The sequence below is a fragment of the Propithecus coquereli genome, unplaced genomic scaffold (assembly GCF_000956105.1).
Source record: "Propithecus coquereli isolate 6110/MARCELLA unplaced genomic scaffold, Pcoq_1.0 Scaffold501, whole genome shotgun sequence".
NCBI lineage: Eukaryota > Metazoa > Chordata > Mammalia > Primates > Indriidae > Propithecus > Propithecus coquereli.
Window position 1 is genome coordinate 931,945 of NW_012150853.1, and position 15,435 is coordinate 947,379.

Sequence of the window (15,435 nt, forward strand, 5' to 3'; positions counted from 1 at the left end):
GCTGGACCAAATGGTAGGTGCACATTTAGTTCTTTGGGGAGTCTCCACACTGGTTTCCATCGGGTCTGTACCGGTTTGCAGTCCCAGCGGCAGTGTGTGAGCTTTCCTTTCTCTCCGCATCCACCCCAGCATCTGTTGTTTTTTGACTTTTTAGTAATGGCCATTCTGACAGGGGTAAGGTGGTATTTCATTGCGGTTTTAATTTGCATTTCTCTGGGGATTAGTGATGTTGAGCATTTTAGTATTAACATCTTGAAGTAGGACTGCAGATGTTTTTTTTTTCTCATTTTAATAAACATCTGTTTGATAAATGTCAGCTGCACTAATCCTCACGACACTGATGCTGTCATCTCTGTTTTAGAGTGGAGGAGGCCGAGGCACAGAGAGGTAAGGCGATGGGCTCGTTCTGGCCGCCCAGCCTGCGTGGGGGGAGGAGTGATGACGGACACGGGTGTCGGAGAGCCGGGGCCCAGCGCAGGCTGGGGGGCCTGCAGGAGGCTCAGTGTCCTGGCGGGTTCGCGTGAGTCCTGGTGTGTGTCTGCTGCAGCGTCGTCCTCCAGGTCACTGCAGGGAGCATAGGTCTCCACGGCCACACCACCATCCTGTGGTCCAGGTGACCAGGCTCTTCCATCTCAGCCCACCTTTGTTTCCGTCTTCCCGTCTTCTGATTAGGACAGAGCTCGGTTTGTTGGGAGACACCCCACACATGTCTGCGTATGTTCCTCTTCTGGCTGTTTGTTCCCCAGGGTGCACGTGTGCTCAAGTGTGACCAGCTTAGGCTGTGTCGGTCTTGCCATCTCGGTGCATCTGGCTTGCCAGGGCTTTGCCTTCCCCTCTGGATCGGGGAGAACGTTACGGCCACGGCAGAACTTTTGTCTGCTGCCTCCAAGTGCCTGCTCTTTACATGAACACATCCTGGCCTGAATCTTCTGTTTTAGACTAGATGGTGACAGTGGCCGCGATTGTGGCATATTTCTCACATCCGGTTCCCTAACAGTTACTGCTTCCATTCGAATTTGGTAAATGTAGTTTGTCCCCATTTGCTTATATTTGGTTTAAAGAAATCATTGCCTAGAGTGTTACAGATAATCTGCATTCCCAGTTCACTGGTTTCACTTTATTCTTTACTTTTAGTTTGGTTTTCACTTGTGTGCAGATGAAGTCGTACACCATCTGACGGAACGTAGCAAGTATCTTTAGTGTCCGTCTTGCGAAGCTTCATCCTCCAAGTTGCCGTGGTTGCCCCTCACGTGTCCTGTTATCTCTGTTAGTGGTGTGACCAGCCTGCAGCTGAGGTCCTGAGAGGAGCCCTGCAGGGAGGGCGGTGCTGCCTGGGGCCCCCACGGTTCCTGCCGCCGTTAGGCTGGTGTGAGAGGTTGGGTGGTCTCAGGACTTTCCCCTGGCAGGCCGGTGTCTTGGGGTGGGTCGCAGCTCCTGGTGGAACCTTGGCCAGGCCAGTCTTCCTGTGGCCTCGGGGTAAGAGTTTGTCCCTTGCTGCAGGGAGTGGAACCTGGAGGTGACTTCCATGTGACTCTAGGAGTCAGGTTGAGCAGATCTGAAGCACGTGGCAGATGGTGAGTTTCCTTTTAACACACACCATAAGTGGGCATTTGGATTTGGAACGTACACAGCGAACAGTGACTTGCCACTGCACACGCACTTTTCTCATCTTTTGACCTTGGCCTCGTGTTTCAGCGTGGACGCCCCATCATCGTGTCCCAGCACACCGTCAGTGCTTAATTAAGGCTTTTCAGCAGCAGTGTGTGGTGTGCAGCTTGAAGCAACTTGACATCTTCCGTTCACTGGTTCTCTCTGCTCCTGCCTTCCACCCTTTGGTTTAGATACCAGTGAAGATTTGTCTTTTTCTCGATCTTGGTTGATTCACTTCATAATTTGCAAGGATATAAATTAGGCTGTATTGTACATACACGAAAGGATCAGTGTCTTAAATATATACTCTCAAGCCCAAGAAGGTGGAGGCGCTGACACCGCCTGGTTCCCGCACCCTTCCTCCGTGTGAGCGCGGAGCTCCAGCTCCCTCCCGGCCCGCCCGGGACAGACTCTGCCAAGTGGGCCTTGTGGGCAAATCACACTGGACAACCCAAACCAAACCGTCTTCTGCACATGAGGGGAAAGAGAGAAGGTTTATCCTCACTCCAATACTGTCCCATCTCTTGCGCTAGAAGTTGAGTGCCTAGTGGGATCTAACCCTCTTCTGTCCCAGGCCCAGCACGGTGATTCGGGTCTCACTGGTGGTAGCGACGCAGCTACAAGGTGCTTGGGTGGGTTTGTTCTGGACGTGTGATTTGCTTATTCAAATTCCTGTTGTAATATGAAATTGGGTATTTTTTTCATTAATTCAGCCAGTGTGTGCTGAGGGCCTAGTACATATATGGTGGGGGTCTCCTAGGCCCGGGTTGCAGCACTGAGCTGAACATGCTGTTGGGGGAGCAGCCCACCTGGCCCACAGAAGGACCAGCAGGCGCAACTGGAAGTGAGAAGAGGCAAGGATTGGGGGGGCAATCGGAGGAGGCTCAGGAAGGCCGTGGGAGGGCAGCAGAGTGGGAGGCGAGGTGGGGGCCTGGGGTCTGAGGGGAGGGGCCCCTGCCAGAAGGCAGGAGGAGCAGAGGCCCATTTTCCCCTCTGGGCCCTTGCGAGTGGGCCCTGTGCAGTTAGAACTGTCTCAGAGACCCACCATGGCTGCTGGATGAGACGGACGCTGTGGTGTGAACCTGAGAGCCTGGGCGCGGGATGTCAGGAGAGGCCCTGGGCTGTGGGCAGGTCACTCTCCGTGGTGGCCGTACTGCACTGTGGGGCTTAGCACCTCCCCGCCTGGTCTCCCCGAGTCATGGCGACCAGCCTCGTCCGCTGAGAACCCCCCCCTTGCTGGTAGAGGGGGAGGGAGACGCGGCAGCTGGTGGGAGTGGGATGTGGTAGGTGAGTTCTCTCTCTCCGTTGCACGCGTTTTGTTTGGGCATGGCTGTGATTTGACATATTGCCCCCTGTACAGGTGCACAGGCCTCTGTGGTGCTGCTCCTTAGGACCACGTGTCCACCCTCCCCCAGCCCTGGCCACCAGCATGTGCCCTTCCTGTCTGTGATGTTGTCATTCTGGGAATGTCAGATAGATGGATTGTACAGGGCAAACTTCCGGGGCCTGGCCTTTTCCACTCCACACGTGCAGTTGCTGTGTGTCGGAGCCAGCCTTTAACCGCTCCCGCTGAAGGGCGCTTGAGTGGTTTCCAGTTTGGGGCTGTCGTGAACAATGCTGCTGTGTACGTTTGCGTACGGGCTTTGTGTGAACACGGGTTTTCATTTCTCCGGGATAAACGCCCAGGAGTACAATTGCTTGGTCACGTGATATGTGTATGTTTAACTTTATGAGAAGCTGCCAAACTGATTTTCTGGGTGCTGTACCCTTTTGCGTTCCCATGAGCAACAGAGGAGAGATCTGTTTCTCCACATCCTCACCAACGCTTGGTGTTGCCAGTCTTTTAAATTTTACCCGTCTCATAGGTGTTTAGTGGTATCTCATGAGGCTCTTAATTTGCACGGCCTTAATGGTTAGTGATGCTGGACACCTTTAATGTGTTGATTTCGTGAAGTGTCTGTGCGACTCTTTTGCCCATTTTCTAATTGGATTGTTTTCTGGTTGTTGACTTTGGATAGTTCTTATGTCATCTGGGTGAGAGTCCTTTGTTGGGTATGTGATTTACAAACATTTTCTCCTAGAGGGTGAACGGGACAAGGTGGCTTGGTTTTTCAGTGTCTTAGAAGGGACTTTGGCAGAGCACACATTTTTGGTTTTGAAGATGAGGGTGTTTTGGAGGCGAGAGCTGACACCCCAGGGAGTGGATCGGGCAACTCCACACTTGCCTGCACGGGGAGCCTGGGTTGGAGGTCTTGTTTGCGACCCCCAGTGTTGGTGCAGATGGAGGCGTTGGTAGGTGATTGGAGATGGGGTCCAGGGTGCAGGGGGACACTCGAGCTGGAAGTGGGGCTTTGGGAGTAGGCGTGTGTGTGGAGCTCTCCCTCTCAGTCCCGAAGGGCTTGCCCCGGGGTCAGCGTGGCGGGAGCAGCTGCTTCTGGGCCAGGGCACTGAACACTGGGGGGAGGCGTGAAAGAGGAGCATCCAGTGGGGGACAGAGAAGAAGCCTCTGCCAGGGAGGAGCAGGAAAGAGTGGTGTCCTGCACACACAGGAGGTGGTCGTTCTGTTAGGTTCTTCTCCATCCACTGAGTCTGCAGGGAGGACTGACCACCCTGTTGAGAGGGACCTGTCGGCAGGAAGTTTGCCGGACGTGAGCTGAGCGGAACAGCACTGGCTCGTTGGTGGGCCTGCGTAGACAGGCAGAGTGTGTTTAACTGGGCACAGAATTGAGACTTGGAGATTCTGAGAGTCCGTGGGGCTATTTTTAAATTTTATTCTTTGAAGGTATTTGGCTTGCATCCCGTTTTTTTTTTTTCCTTTAAATATGCTTGAGTCACGTCAAGAAAGCTGCATGAAATGTGAACCCGAGTGTTACGTTGCGAAACTTTCCCCTGTGATTTAATGTCTCTGACTGTTGTTTGCTCAGTGAAAATGGTGATAGGGTTTTTTTTTTTTTTAAGACAAAGAATTTTTCTTTCTTATATAAGAAAACTACCACAAAATGGTCTATTCTTGATGACCCAGGTATATTTTTATGTTTATTTTTAAAGGAATAATATATACTAAGCGGCATTTGAGTTTTTGTTTTAAGTCTACTATAAGACCCACATCATATTTGTGCATTTATTTTAAAAGGAATGATGCATATTAAGTGGTATTAGAGTCTTTTTTGAGCCTATACTTTTAATTTTCCTATTTCCTGGTCAGAATAGCATTCTGTCTATTCATGTTTTAAAGTCACCAGACACCTTACTTGTTCATTCATTAAGCGACTTGCGGTAACATGGTGAGCTGAGCTTTGAAGTGTTACCCGTGTGTCCTCACCTGCTGCAGTGCCACGGGGACGCTCAGGGACTCTGCCTCCGCTCTGGCCGGGCAGCGGAAGGCGCTGACCGTGGGCTTCTCTTTTCCAGGTGCACGTTCAGGTTTCCAAGCACAAACATCAAGATCACATTCACTGCCTTGTCCAGCGAGAAGAGGGAGAAGCAGGAGGCGCCCGAGTCCCCGGTGAAGGCCGTGCAGCCGCACATCTCGCCCCTGACCATCAACATTCCAGACACCATGGCCCACCTCATCAGCCCCCTCCCCTCCCCCACGGGGACCATCAGGTACAGCATCCTGTCAGCGTCACAGGCCCCAGTGACACCTTCCCCTTCCTTGGGGCTGCCTCATATAGAGAGAGGGATGTCGCGGGTGCTCAGGATGCCACTGAGTTTCTGAAGACTGCTCTGAATTTCCAGCATCGTGAAATGCAGTTCCCAAATGTTCCTGGTTTTCACTCATGGCTTCTTTTTATTGGAGTATAAATTGAAGGGGCAGATGATGTGTAATATTGGCCTGAAGTATGAGGTAGATTTTAATTTTAATTTTGAATATTTCTAGTTTGCTACAGTTTCACATAAATTCTGAAAACTTGCCCTTTGGTTTGACCACACTGTGTTCCTTGTGATGTCCCAAGAGAGACTGGGTGCCTTCCAAGCACACGGCTGGCCCTCCTCGGGCAGAACCTGGAACCTGGCACACTACTGTTAGGTTCATGTGGTGCTCTCAGGGGAGAGTAATTTAGGGCGAGGAACAGCCACAGAACCGTAGGTGTGTGTTTTGGTGGTGGTCTTGAAGCGTGTCAGGTTGCCGTGTGCAGTCAGTAGGAAGCCCAGCTCTGACCCTGGGGACGGCGCCTGGGCTCAGCCCAGCTCCAGTCTGGTGGTTCTGGTGGGTCCTGGGTAGGCTAGAGGAGTAGATAACGTGGGCATCTTCTCAGCTGTAGGTGATGTTGGACTTTGGTGTGGAATGAGCACGTTAAACAAATATGCGTCAGTGTCCTGCAGTCTGGGTCTGTCCACACAGCAGGGCTGGGAGGCAGAGAAGGGCCCCTCTTGGTCTTCCTGGAGCTGGCCCTTAAAAATGGCTGACCGAGGGCACTTGGACTTCTCTGGGTTATACCTTTACGCCGCATGCTTGTGTTTTTTATCTTAACAACCAGCATCAATAATAGGCCTTCTGGAAATTAAGTAGACATAAATAAATGGAAACACACCCACGTTGATGCATAGGAAAGACTTAATATTGTTAAGATGTTAATACTACCCAAACCAATCTACAGATTCAGCATGATCCCTGTCAAAATCCCAGTAACTTTTTTTTTTCCCTGTCAAGTTAAATTCTTTGTTATCAATGACAGTTTTTGCACAAATAGAGAAACCTGGCTGGGCACAGTGGCTCACACCTGTAATCCTAGTGCTTTGGGAGGCTGAGACAGGAGGGTCACTTGAGGCCAGGAGTTTGAGACCAACATAGCAAGACCCTGTCTCTAGAAAAACTTTAAAAATTAGCTGGGTGTGGTGGTGCACACTTGTAGCCCCAGCTGCTGAGGCAGGTGGGTCACTTGAGCACAGGAGTTCAAAGCTGCAGGGAGCTATGATCACGCCACTGCACTCCAGCCTGGGTGACAGAGCCAGACCCTGTCTCTAAAAATAGGAAAGAAAGAAAAGAAACAGAAAAACCCATCCTAAAACCCATGTGGAATCTCAAGGAACCCGAAATAGTCAAAACAATCTTAAAAAAGAAGATCAAAGCAGGAGAAATCACACTTCCTGATTTCAAAACTTACTATAAAGCTATAGTAATCAAAACAGTGTGGTGGTGGCATAAAGACAGACATACAGACCAGTGGAATAGAGCAGAGAGCCCAGAAATGAACCTTCACATGGGTGGTCAAGTGATCGTCGACAAGGGCGCCAAGACCATAAAATGGGGAAAGGACAGACTTTTCAACAGATGGTGCTGGGAAAACTCGATATCCACATGCAAAAGAATGAAATCAGACCCTTAACTTATACCACATGCAAAAATTAACTCAAAGTGGACCAAAGACCTAACGGTAAGACCTAAAACTGTAAAACTCTAAGAAGAAAACATAGGATAGAAGCTTCATGACATTGGGTTTGGCAGTGATTTCTTGGATTTGTCACCAAAGGCACAGACAACAAAGGCATTTGTCATTTTTTTTTTTTTTTTTTGAGACAGAGTCTTACTCTGTTGCCTGGGCTAGAGTGAGTGCCGTGGCGTCAGCCTAGCTCACAGCAACCTCAAACCCCTGGGCTCAAGTGATCCTCCTGCCTCAGCCTCCCGAGTAGCTGGGACTACAGGCATGCGCCGCCATGCCCGGCTAATTTTTTCTATAAATTTTTAGCTGTCGAATTAATTTCTTTCCATTTTTGGTAGAGACGGAGTCTCGCTCTCGCTCAGGCTGGTCTTGAACTCCTGAGCTCAAACGATCCACCCACCTCGGCCTCCCAGAGTGCTAGGATTACAGGCGTGAGCCACCGCGCCCGGCCTGCATTTGTCTTTTTAAAAAGACAAATTGGACTTCATCAAAATCTAAAAATTTTGTGTATCAAAAGATAATATAAACAGAACAAAAAGGCAATCCATGGAATGGGAGAAGGTATTTGCAAATCACGTATATGTCAAAAGATTGATATCTGAAGTATATTGAGAACTCCCTAAAACTCAACAACAAAAAGACAAAAGATGCAGTTATTTATTTTACATACATAGACTAGTGAAGTGCTGTAGTGGGAAGGGGAAGGTGGTAGGACAGGAGTTCAGTCTGTAACTGTGAGCAATCAGGTGAGCTAAGTCACTACCTTCAGACCAGCCAAGACCCAGGTGAAAGCTGCAAAAGACGTTTCTCTGAAGAAGATACACAGATGGCCAATAAACACATGAAAAGATGCTTAGCATCATTAGTCATCAGGGAAATGCAAATCAGAACCACAGTGAGATGCCACCTCACCCATTAGGACGGCCACTGTGAAAACGCAGAAGGCAGTGTTGGTGAGGACTTGGAGAAGTGGGAGGCCTGTGCGCTGTTGGTGGGAGTGTGAAACGGTGCAGCTGCGTGGAAAACAGTATGGTCGGTCCTCGAAACACTAAAAACAGGAGTACCGTGTGATCCAGCAATTCCGCTTCTGGGTACATGCCCAGGAGAACTGAAAGCAGGGTGTCGAGGAGACACTTGCACGCCCGTGGTCGTAGCAGCACTGTTCACCACAGCCGAAAGGTAGAAGCAGCCCAAGTGTCGGATGGATGAATGGACAAACAGCATGTAGCATCCGTGCAGTGAATAGTATTCAGCCTTGAAGAGGGAGGAACTCCTGACACATGCTAATGGGTAAACCAGGGATTAACCCTGAGGACATCGTGCTCGGTGAAGTAGGCCAGTCACTCAGGACCGTGCTGTCTGATTTCACTTGCGGGAGGTCCCTGAGCAGTCAGATTCATAGAGACAGAAAACAGAGTGGGTGCCAGGGCCTGGGGGAGGAGGGTGGAGCGTTAGTGTCAGTTTTATAAGATGAGCAAGTCTTGGAGAGGGATGGTGGTGATGGCTACACAGCAGTGTGAATGTGTATACCCTGAAAAATGGTTTAAATGCTGAAGTTTATATGACGTATATTTTACCGCAATAAAATATTGAAAGACAAATAGGCCTTCTGGAAAAGCATCTTTGGTGCATTTATTTATCTGTTAAATGGAGGGAGTGGCCAGGTGGACTCTAGCCACTGCCCCATGCTAGGTGCTGTCTGGAGGCAGCTGCTGTTGGGGTCAGGCACCCTCTCGTCCTCCGTCTCCCCCTGTGGCTACTTTGCCGAGGAAGTCCCTTCTCTGCTTCCCACTTTGGTTGAATTTGTCTGTACGTGACTAAGCGGACTGAACAGTGAATGTGTTGGTGGGTAGGCGCGAGTCAAGGAGTCCCGCTGCCGGGTGTTTACGGAGTACTACGCGGGAAGTATGCAGGACTCGCTGAGCTGGAGGAGAAAGCCCACTCACCTCCATCGGACACAGCTCAGAGCGACAGCCTTGGGAACCCCGCACCGAGCAGGACTGCCCAGCAGCCACGGGTGCTCTGGGACAGGGCGTTGTTGGAGGTGGAGTGAGCCTGCCTCTCCAAACCTGCCGTGCAGCCCCCCGGGCGCGTGCCTTCCCCACGTCCACGCTTGCCTGCAGCCTCGACTTCTTAAAAGCTGGCTAGTTTTTATGCTCACAGCCTGTAGATGCCCTGAGTCTTTCCTGTTCCTGCTCTCTCTCCAGTACGTTAAGGACCCTCAGCGGGCATTCGGTAACGCTTGGCGGCAGATCTCAGAACCCCTGCGGAGAGTCCGGTGCGATGTATTGCCCTCCCCACCCCCACATCTCCCTGGCCCTCACTTTAGTTTCTCAGAGGTAACGACTGTTAGGCTTCTTGGTTATTTTTTCCAGTAACTTTCTATATATTTGCAGTATTTCTTTTTTCCCCCCACCAGACACCTATATGACTTGATTTTTAAAATAATCTTGATATCAGTGGCTCATTCTTTTTATTGAAGTACACTGTGCAGAAAATGGAGCGTAAACCAAATACACAGCTCCTCGACACCTCACAGATGTAATCAGCACCGAGATCAAGAATCAGAATACTCCTTTGCCCTGCCTTGGCGGGGGGAAGGACGTGTTTAGGAGCAGGTGTCTGTTTCTGCTTCCGGGGGTGCTCTACCTGACCTACCCTGTACTTCTGGGCCCTGCGGCCACAGCGTCAGCCAGCGTCAGCCAGCGTCAGTGTCCACGGCTGCGGTCCTCGAGGCAGAGCCACCCGTTCGTCCTGACTTGCACATCCTCAGCTGGTAGTCCTGCCATGCTCCGTACGCTCCCCCGTCCTTGCTGGTGCCCCGTCGCAGCCTGTCCTGGCTCCTCTGAAGCCGAGAGCTCCGTGGACTCCATGCCCCTTTGCCAGACTCAAGCCCTGGACCCACAGTGTGTTGCTTTGTCTTTTTGGTATATTCTGGAACATCTGGAGCCTCAGTTTCCTCACTGGTCAGATGAGTGGGCCGCTGGCTCCCATGAGAGTTTGCTTACAGTGTCACGAGATGACGTGTGGACGCAAACACCCTGTGTCCACATTGCTGCTTGGGGTGACCTGGAATTTCAGAGACTTGGTAAGAGTCTGTCTTTCCATGGGAAATACTGATGTTCTCTCTGTAAAATTTTTATATTTGTTTTCCCTGAAATGACAGCCAGTTGTTAAAGTGCAGTACGATGTATGTTCTGTGATAGACTGAGAAGAACAACCTCTTCTCCCCACAGTGCTGCCAACTCCTGCCCATCCAGCCCCCGGGGAGCGGGGTCTTCAGGGTACAAAATGGGCCGAGTGATACCATCTGACCTCAATTTAATGGCTGAAAACTCGCAGCCAGAAAATGAAAAGGAAGCTTCCGGTGGAGACAGCCCAAAGGTAAATGTTCTGTGATCCTGAAACGGTGTGGCTACACTGTCCTCAGTGTGTCTAGCAACAGCCCCTCCGGGCCTGTGGAGAAATGCGGGTGTCGTGATCCAGTGCAGCGGGTGTCCCTGTGGGTGCAGGTTGGTCGTGGTGCTGCTGTTGAGTGTGCTCTTGGTGTGGGGTTCTGCTCACGCGTCTTTCAGTCATCCGCACGTAGCCGAAGCTTCCCCAGCGGCAGGCGCAGGCCCAGGTGCCGAGAGCTGAGCTGACAGCGAGAGAGAATGTCTCGGTCCTCAGGGAGCTCACACGCATTTGTGTCCCAGGAAACCGTCGACAGTTTAACATCACTGTCTCGAGCCCTGAAGGTTATGCAAACACACACAACCTTTTGGGAGGATACCTCCGTCCTCTTGGCACAGCAGGTGTGATGGTTGCGCTCTGGCCCTGTGTGTGTTTATTCTTTGACTCGGGAGTTTCCCTTGGGACTTGGTCCGAGGGAAATGGATGAGAGTTTGTATGAGACAGGAGATTAAAGCAGCCCGAGTGCCCCCCAGGGAGCAGTGATTAAGACGTGGTGGGGACTCCGTACAGCGTGTTCACTTAGGCGAAAGCGCCCTTGTCGTAATGCTGAGTGGAAAAAAGAGAATAAAAGCTGTTCATGGTAGCGCTTTGCACATTTATACCATGTGGTACATCCACGCAGAGCACAGCCCAGCAGCGTCTGTGCTGGGCCCACGGAGGCACAAGGCTGCTTTCTGTGCAATTCCACTTTGATCAGGCTGGAAATCGGGCAAATCTAAATTGTATTGTTTCAGGGTGCCGTAGCAAAATTGTGATTATTATAAAAATTCAGGAATAATGGTAGCCTCTCTGAGAGGTAGAGGCCGTGAGCTGAGAGCATCTGGGATGCAGGCTGTGATCTGCCTCGGCCTAGTGTGCCAATGTTCACTTTACAAAAATTTGTTCAGCTGACATGAATGTACTTAGAACTTTTCTGTCTGTGTTACATATTTTTCTTTTTAAAAAGTTTTTAGATACCCATAAAAAAAAGATCACCAGGAAATACAGCAACAGCATAAACACAGTGACAAAGGCTTTGTTAGCTATTTAAAAGTAGGGATGAAACGGAGCACGGTGGCACCTGTCATCCCAGCTACTCGGGAGGCCGAGGCAGGAAGATCGCTTGTGCCCTGTGGCTTGCGTTTCAGCGAGCTGTGATCAAGGATACTGCACTCCAGCCTGGGCGACAGAGCGAGACCCTGTCACTTGAAAAAAAAAAAGTGGGGATGTGGGGGAGTCTTCTGGGTGCTGGGATTATAGGCGATTGAGTCTTTCTGTTTAAAGAATAACAACAACGCCCCTGTGCTCACCACTAGCTTTCAGCACTAAGCACATGGCCCATGCCGTGCAGGTACCTGTGCAAGAAGCTACTCCCTTCCTGACACCCTGGGTACTGCTGACGTCCTTGCCATTTGTCTGTCAGCTGGCCGGTTCTTTTGCATTTTTTAAAAATTTTTTTGTCTCACTGTGTTGTTCAGGCTGGTCTCAAACTCCTGGCCTCAAGTGATCCTCTCACCTTGGCCTCCCAGAGTGCTGGGATTGCAGGTGTGAGCCACCGCCCCTGACCTTTTACTTCTATAATTATTCATTTTAAAAATTGAAATAAATAGTATCATTTTGAATGTATTCTTTTACAGATTAACTCTTTTCATTCAACATCATGTTTTGCTATTCATCCATGCTCACATGTGTATTTCCTAGACGTTGAGGAGCAGGGGTGGCACCTCCTTGCCCAGGGGTTGGTTGTGCTGACGTGTGTGGGCTGTTGTAGGGGCTCAAACCACCCGTGGCCTTGAACAAGCCGGACCAGGACTCCAGCCTCACTGGGGGCGCATGGCAGTCCCGCATGGTAGAACAGCATCTGCCCGGGATGCCGCCGCCTCATTCGAGCTAGTTCACACACTCAGCCACGTGATGAGGCACCATGTGAGGGCTCCTTGGTGGGCGGGTGTTGGGTGATCCTGTGGCTTTGGGCACTCCGGCCAGCTCCTGGTGCCCATGAAGCTCCTCACTAGGCTGGGCACCCGGCAGGACATGCTGCTTGCTCTGCCCCTGGCAGCTTTGGCCGTGCCAGCCTCCCACCGTCACCAGGGGGGCACCACAGGGCCGGGCTCCACCAAGGTCGAGAAGTTTACCTTGGGTTTTCTTACTTTTTCATTTGTGACATTTGGGTTTTCTCCTTTTGTGATTTTTTTGGTGTTCTTTTTCATACTGATCCATACTTTTCCATTTGTTTCCTTCAAATTTTCGAATTATATTACTTTTATAGTAAGGAAAGTGAAATATTATCAGAGAAACAGTTAAAAATACCAAGAATCCCTAATTTCAGTAAATTTAGTAAAAAATTACAATAACTTCAGTACTCTCATTTTTTTTAAATGCAGGATGATTCAAAGCCTCCTTACTCCTATGCACAACTAATAGTACAAGCGATCACGATGGCTCCTGATAAACAGCTCACGCTAAACGGCATTTATACGCATATCACTAAAAATTACCCGTACTACAGGACTGCGGACAAGGGCTGGCAGGTGAGTCCATTTCAGTTCGTTACTACCCAGTATCTGTGGCATGTCTGGTAGAGGCTCGTCAGTGCTGAGGAAGATCAAGGGCTGCTTGATTCCAGCCAGGCGCAGGCTGAGAAGGTAGAATGCGATGAGGGCGAGGAAGGTGCCGGAGGCCTGTGTTGCCATGCTCTGTCTGACCTTCGCATGGCGCAGAGGGGAGAAAGGATGGTTCTGGAAGAAAACCTACACTTAATGTTTTTACGTTCCACATATACGTGGAAATTCATGTGTCTGCGTGGGATCTGTAAAGCATGGATTGTTCATGTTTCTCTTTGACCAGTGCAGTTTATTTCACAAATCTGACATGTGGGAGGATTTAAGCATCTAACCCACGCTTTACTCCGGCATTCTTCCGTCCTCCTCACCTGCTCCAGCTGATGGGCACAAGTGTTGCCTTCGCACAGGGACAGTGCTCAAACTGTTTTGCCCAGGAACACTTTTTTCAAAAGACGTCTCCAGTCGGTCAGTATGTAAAACAGATGGTTGTGGTGGAGCCCTGGGTTACCCCAGAGGGCACTTTAAAATCAGTGTAAAATCCTCATTCCCATTGGTCAACCTGTGCACCAGTAATTTTTAAACTTTTACATCGTGTAGGTTTTTTCTGTTTCTGCGTGTGTGTGTTGTGTGTAGCCATTTACTGGATATACAGTAGAATCTCACTATTGAAACAATTTGGGAAAGGGTAAGTTTGAAATATAGAATATTAAAAATGTAACAAAAGAGAGAAGAAATGTATGTATGCTTATGATTTTTGAATCCGTTAAATAACCAGGAATGGCTACTGTATTCTTTTGAGGCTTTGGTTTCATGAGTAAATGATCCTTTAAAAAATATGTCTGTTGAACAGTATAGCCTAGTGATGTGGTGGAGGGGGCAAATTGTTTTCTGTTTGTTGAAGGAAAAAAACTTGTAACTGCAGATGTATAAACATGCTGTAGTAAGAATAGTCTACCAACCAAATCTTCAACATTTGCTTTGTAAGGGAATCAAGGTCTTTGTCGTGGAAGGTGCAAAGTAAGACTCAGCCGCCACTCTTGCCCACCTGGCCACAGCAAGGGGGCGGAAAACACCGATTTGGAGAATAGGTCCAGATCCAGCTACATGTCAGGGTCTCTTAGTAACGGGGCTGCATAGTAATGTAGTAATTCAGGCAATATTTACCATATTTTAGTCTTTAAAAGTGAGGTTGTGCTTAAAATATAAAATGAAAAAAAAAAAAAAACAGGACTAGATAGTAACTTACACGTGTTCTGGTGACCACAGCTTTGTCAAGGAGAGAAACTCCGTGTGGAGAGCAGCTCTCTGTGCAGGCCTGTGCGGGTCTCTGCGAACATAAGCGCAGCTATGTGCAGAATTGTGATGATTTGAAATACCAGTTCCCTGGGGCTTTTGGGGAATGTGTGTTTCTAAACAGCTTGGTTAGACTTTAATCTGTTCCTCTTAGGTTGTATCTATTTGAGAACCACTTGCAAGCATCACAGGGTTTTCTTGCTGAAGAGGGTGGAGGGGTAAAGGCCGGCCCTGCCTTGGTCTCCCGGGCCCTGTGTCAGGAAGTCAGAATGGGCCGTTCGGGGAGTCGAACTCCCTGGGCCAGCCTTCCTTGGACCACAGGCCGGGAGGCAAGGACCCCAACCCCGACCCCGTGAGCGCACCGATTCCTGCCCGTGCGCAGAATTGACTTCATAGCCCACTTAGGGTGTAGAATTACAAACTTAACTACAAATTAAGCACCCTCTCGCTTGAACTGTTATTACACTTTTTATTGAGACGTTTTCTCTTCTGTCTAGATGAAGTCCATCAGGATCACCGTGCATGTCTTACCTGAGTGAGGCTGTTTCTGGGACCTTCCATGCCTCCTAGCTCCAGCTCATTTAGCAGGAGTGGGGCCCCTGTCCAGACCCTGTAGTTTAGCATGTGCCCGCGTCTCTCTCTCCACCCTCAGCCATGCCCTCGGCTGTTGGAACCTGACCCTCGTGGGCTCTTTCTGCGGGAGACTCTCTGAGCTGCCCCTCCACTGACTGCACCTAAAACCCCCTTGCGTCAGGCCTTACCCTGAATTCTTCCCTCCCGGCTTAAAGCAAAAAGCCTTTCCATGTTACAACCTCATGTCTTAAAAGAGCCACGTTCCTTTTCTTTTGAGAGAGAAATACAACTGTCAGCAACATAGCCCATTTAAAAAATGTGAACTTCCAGTGGCTCACGCCTGTAATCCTAGCTCTCTGGGAGGCCGAGGCGGGCGGATTGTTTGAGCTCAGGAGTTCGAAACCAGCCTGAGCAAGAGCAACACCCTGTCTCTACTAAAAATTAGAAAGAAATTAGTCGGAGAACTAAAAATATATAGAAAAAATTAGCCGGGCATGGTGGCGCATGCCTGTAGTCCCAGCTACTCGGGAGGCTGAGGC

The 15,435-nt window shown here is 49.8% G+C and overlaps 1 protein-coding gene across 4 annotated transcripts in view; it reads left to right on the forward strand.

Annotated features, from left to right (window-relative positions):
* Positions 1 to 15,435, forward strand: part of FOXK2 (forkhead box K2) — a 56,237-nt gene that overhangs the window by 23,587 nt on the left and 17,215 nt on the right. For all 4 annotated transcript variants that reach the window (XM_012656458.1, XM_012656459.1, XM_012656460.1 and 1 more), the window contains exons 2-4: positions 5,062 to 5,256; positions 10,271 to 10,418; positions 12,851 to 12,997. In XM_012656458.1, the coding sequence (XP_012511912.1) occupies positions 5,062 to 5,256; positions 10,271 to 10,418; positions 12,851 to 12,997 (490 nt within the window). The remainder of the gene's footprint in view (positions 1 to 5,061; positions 5,257 to 10,270; positions 10,419 to 12,850; positions 12,998 to 15,435) is intronic.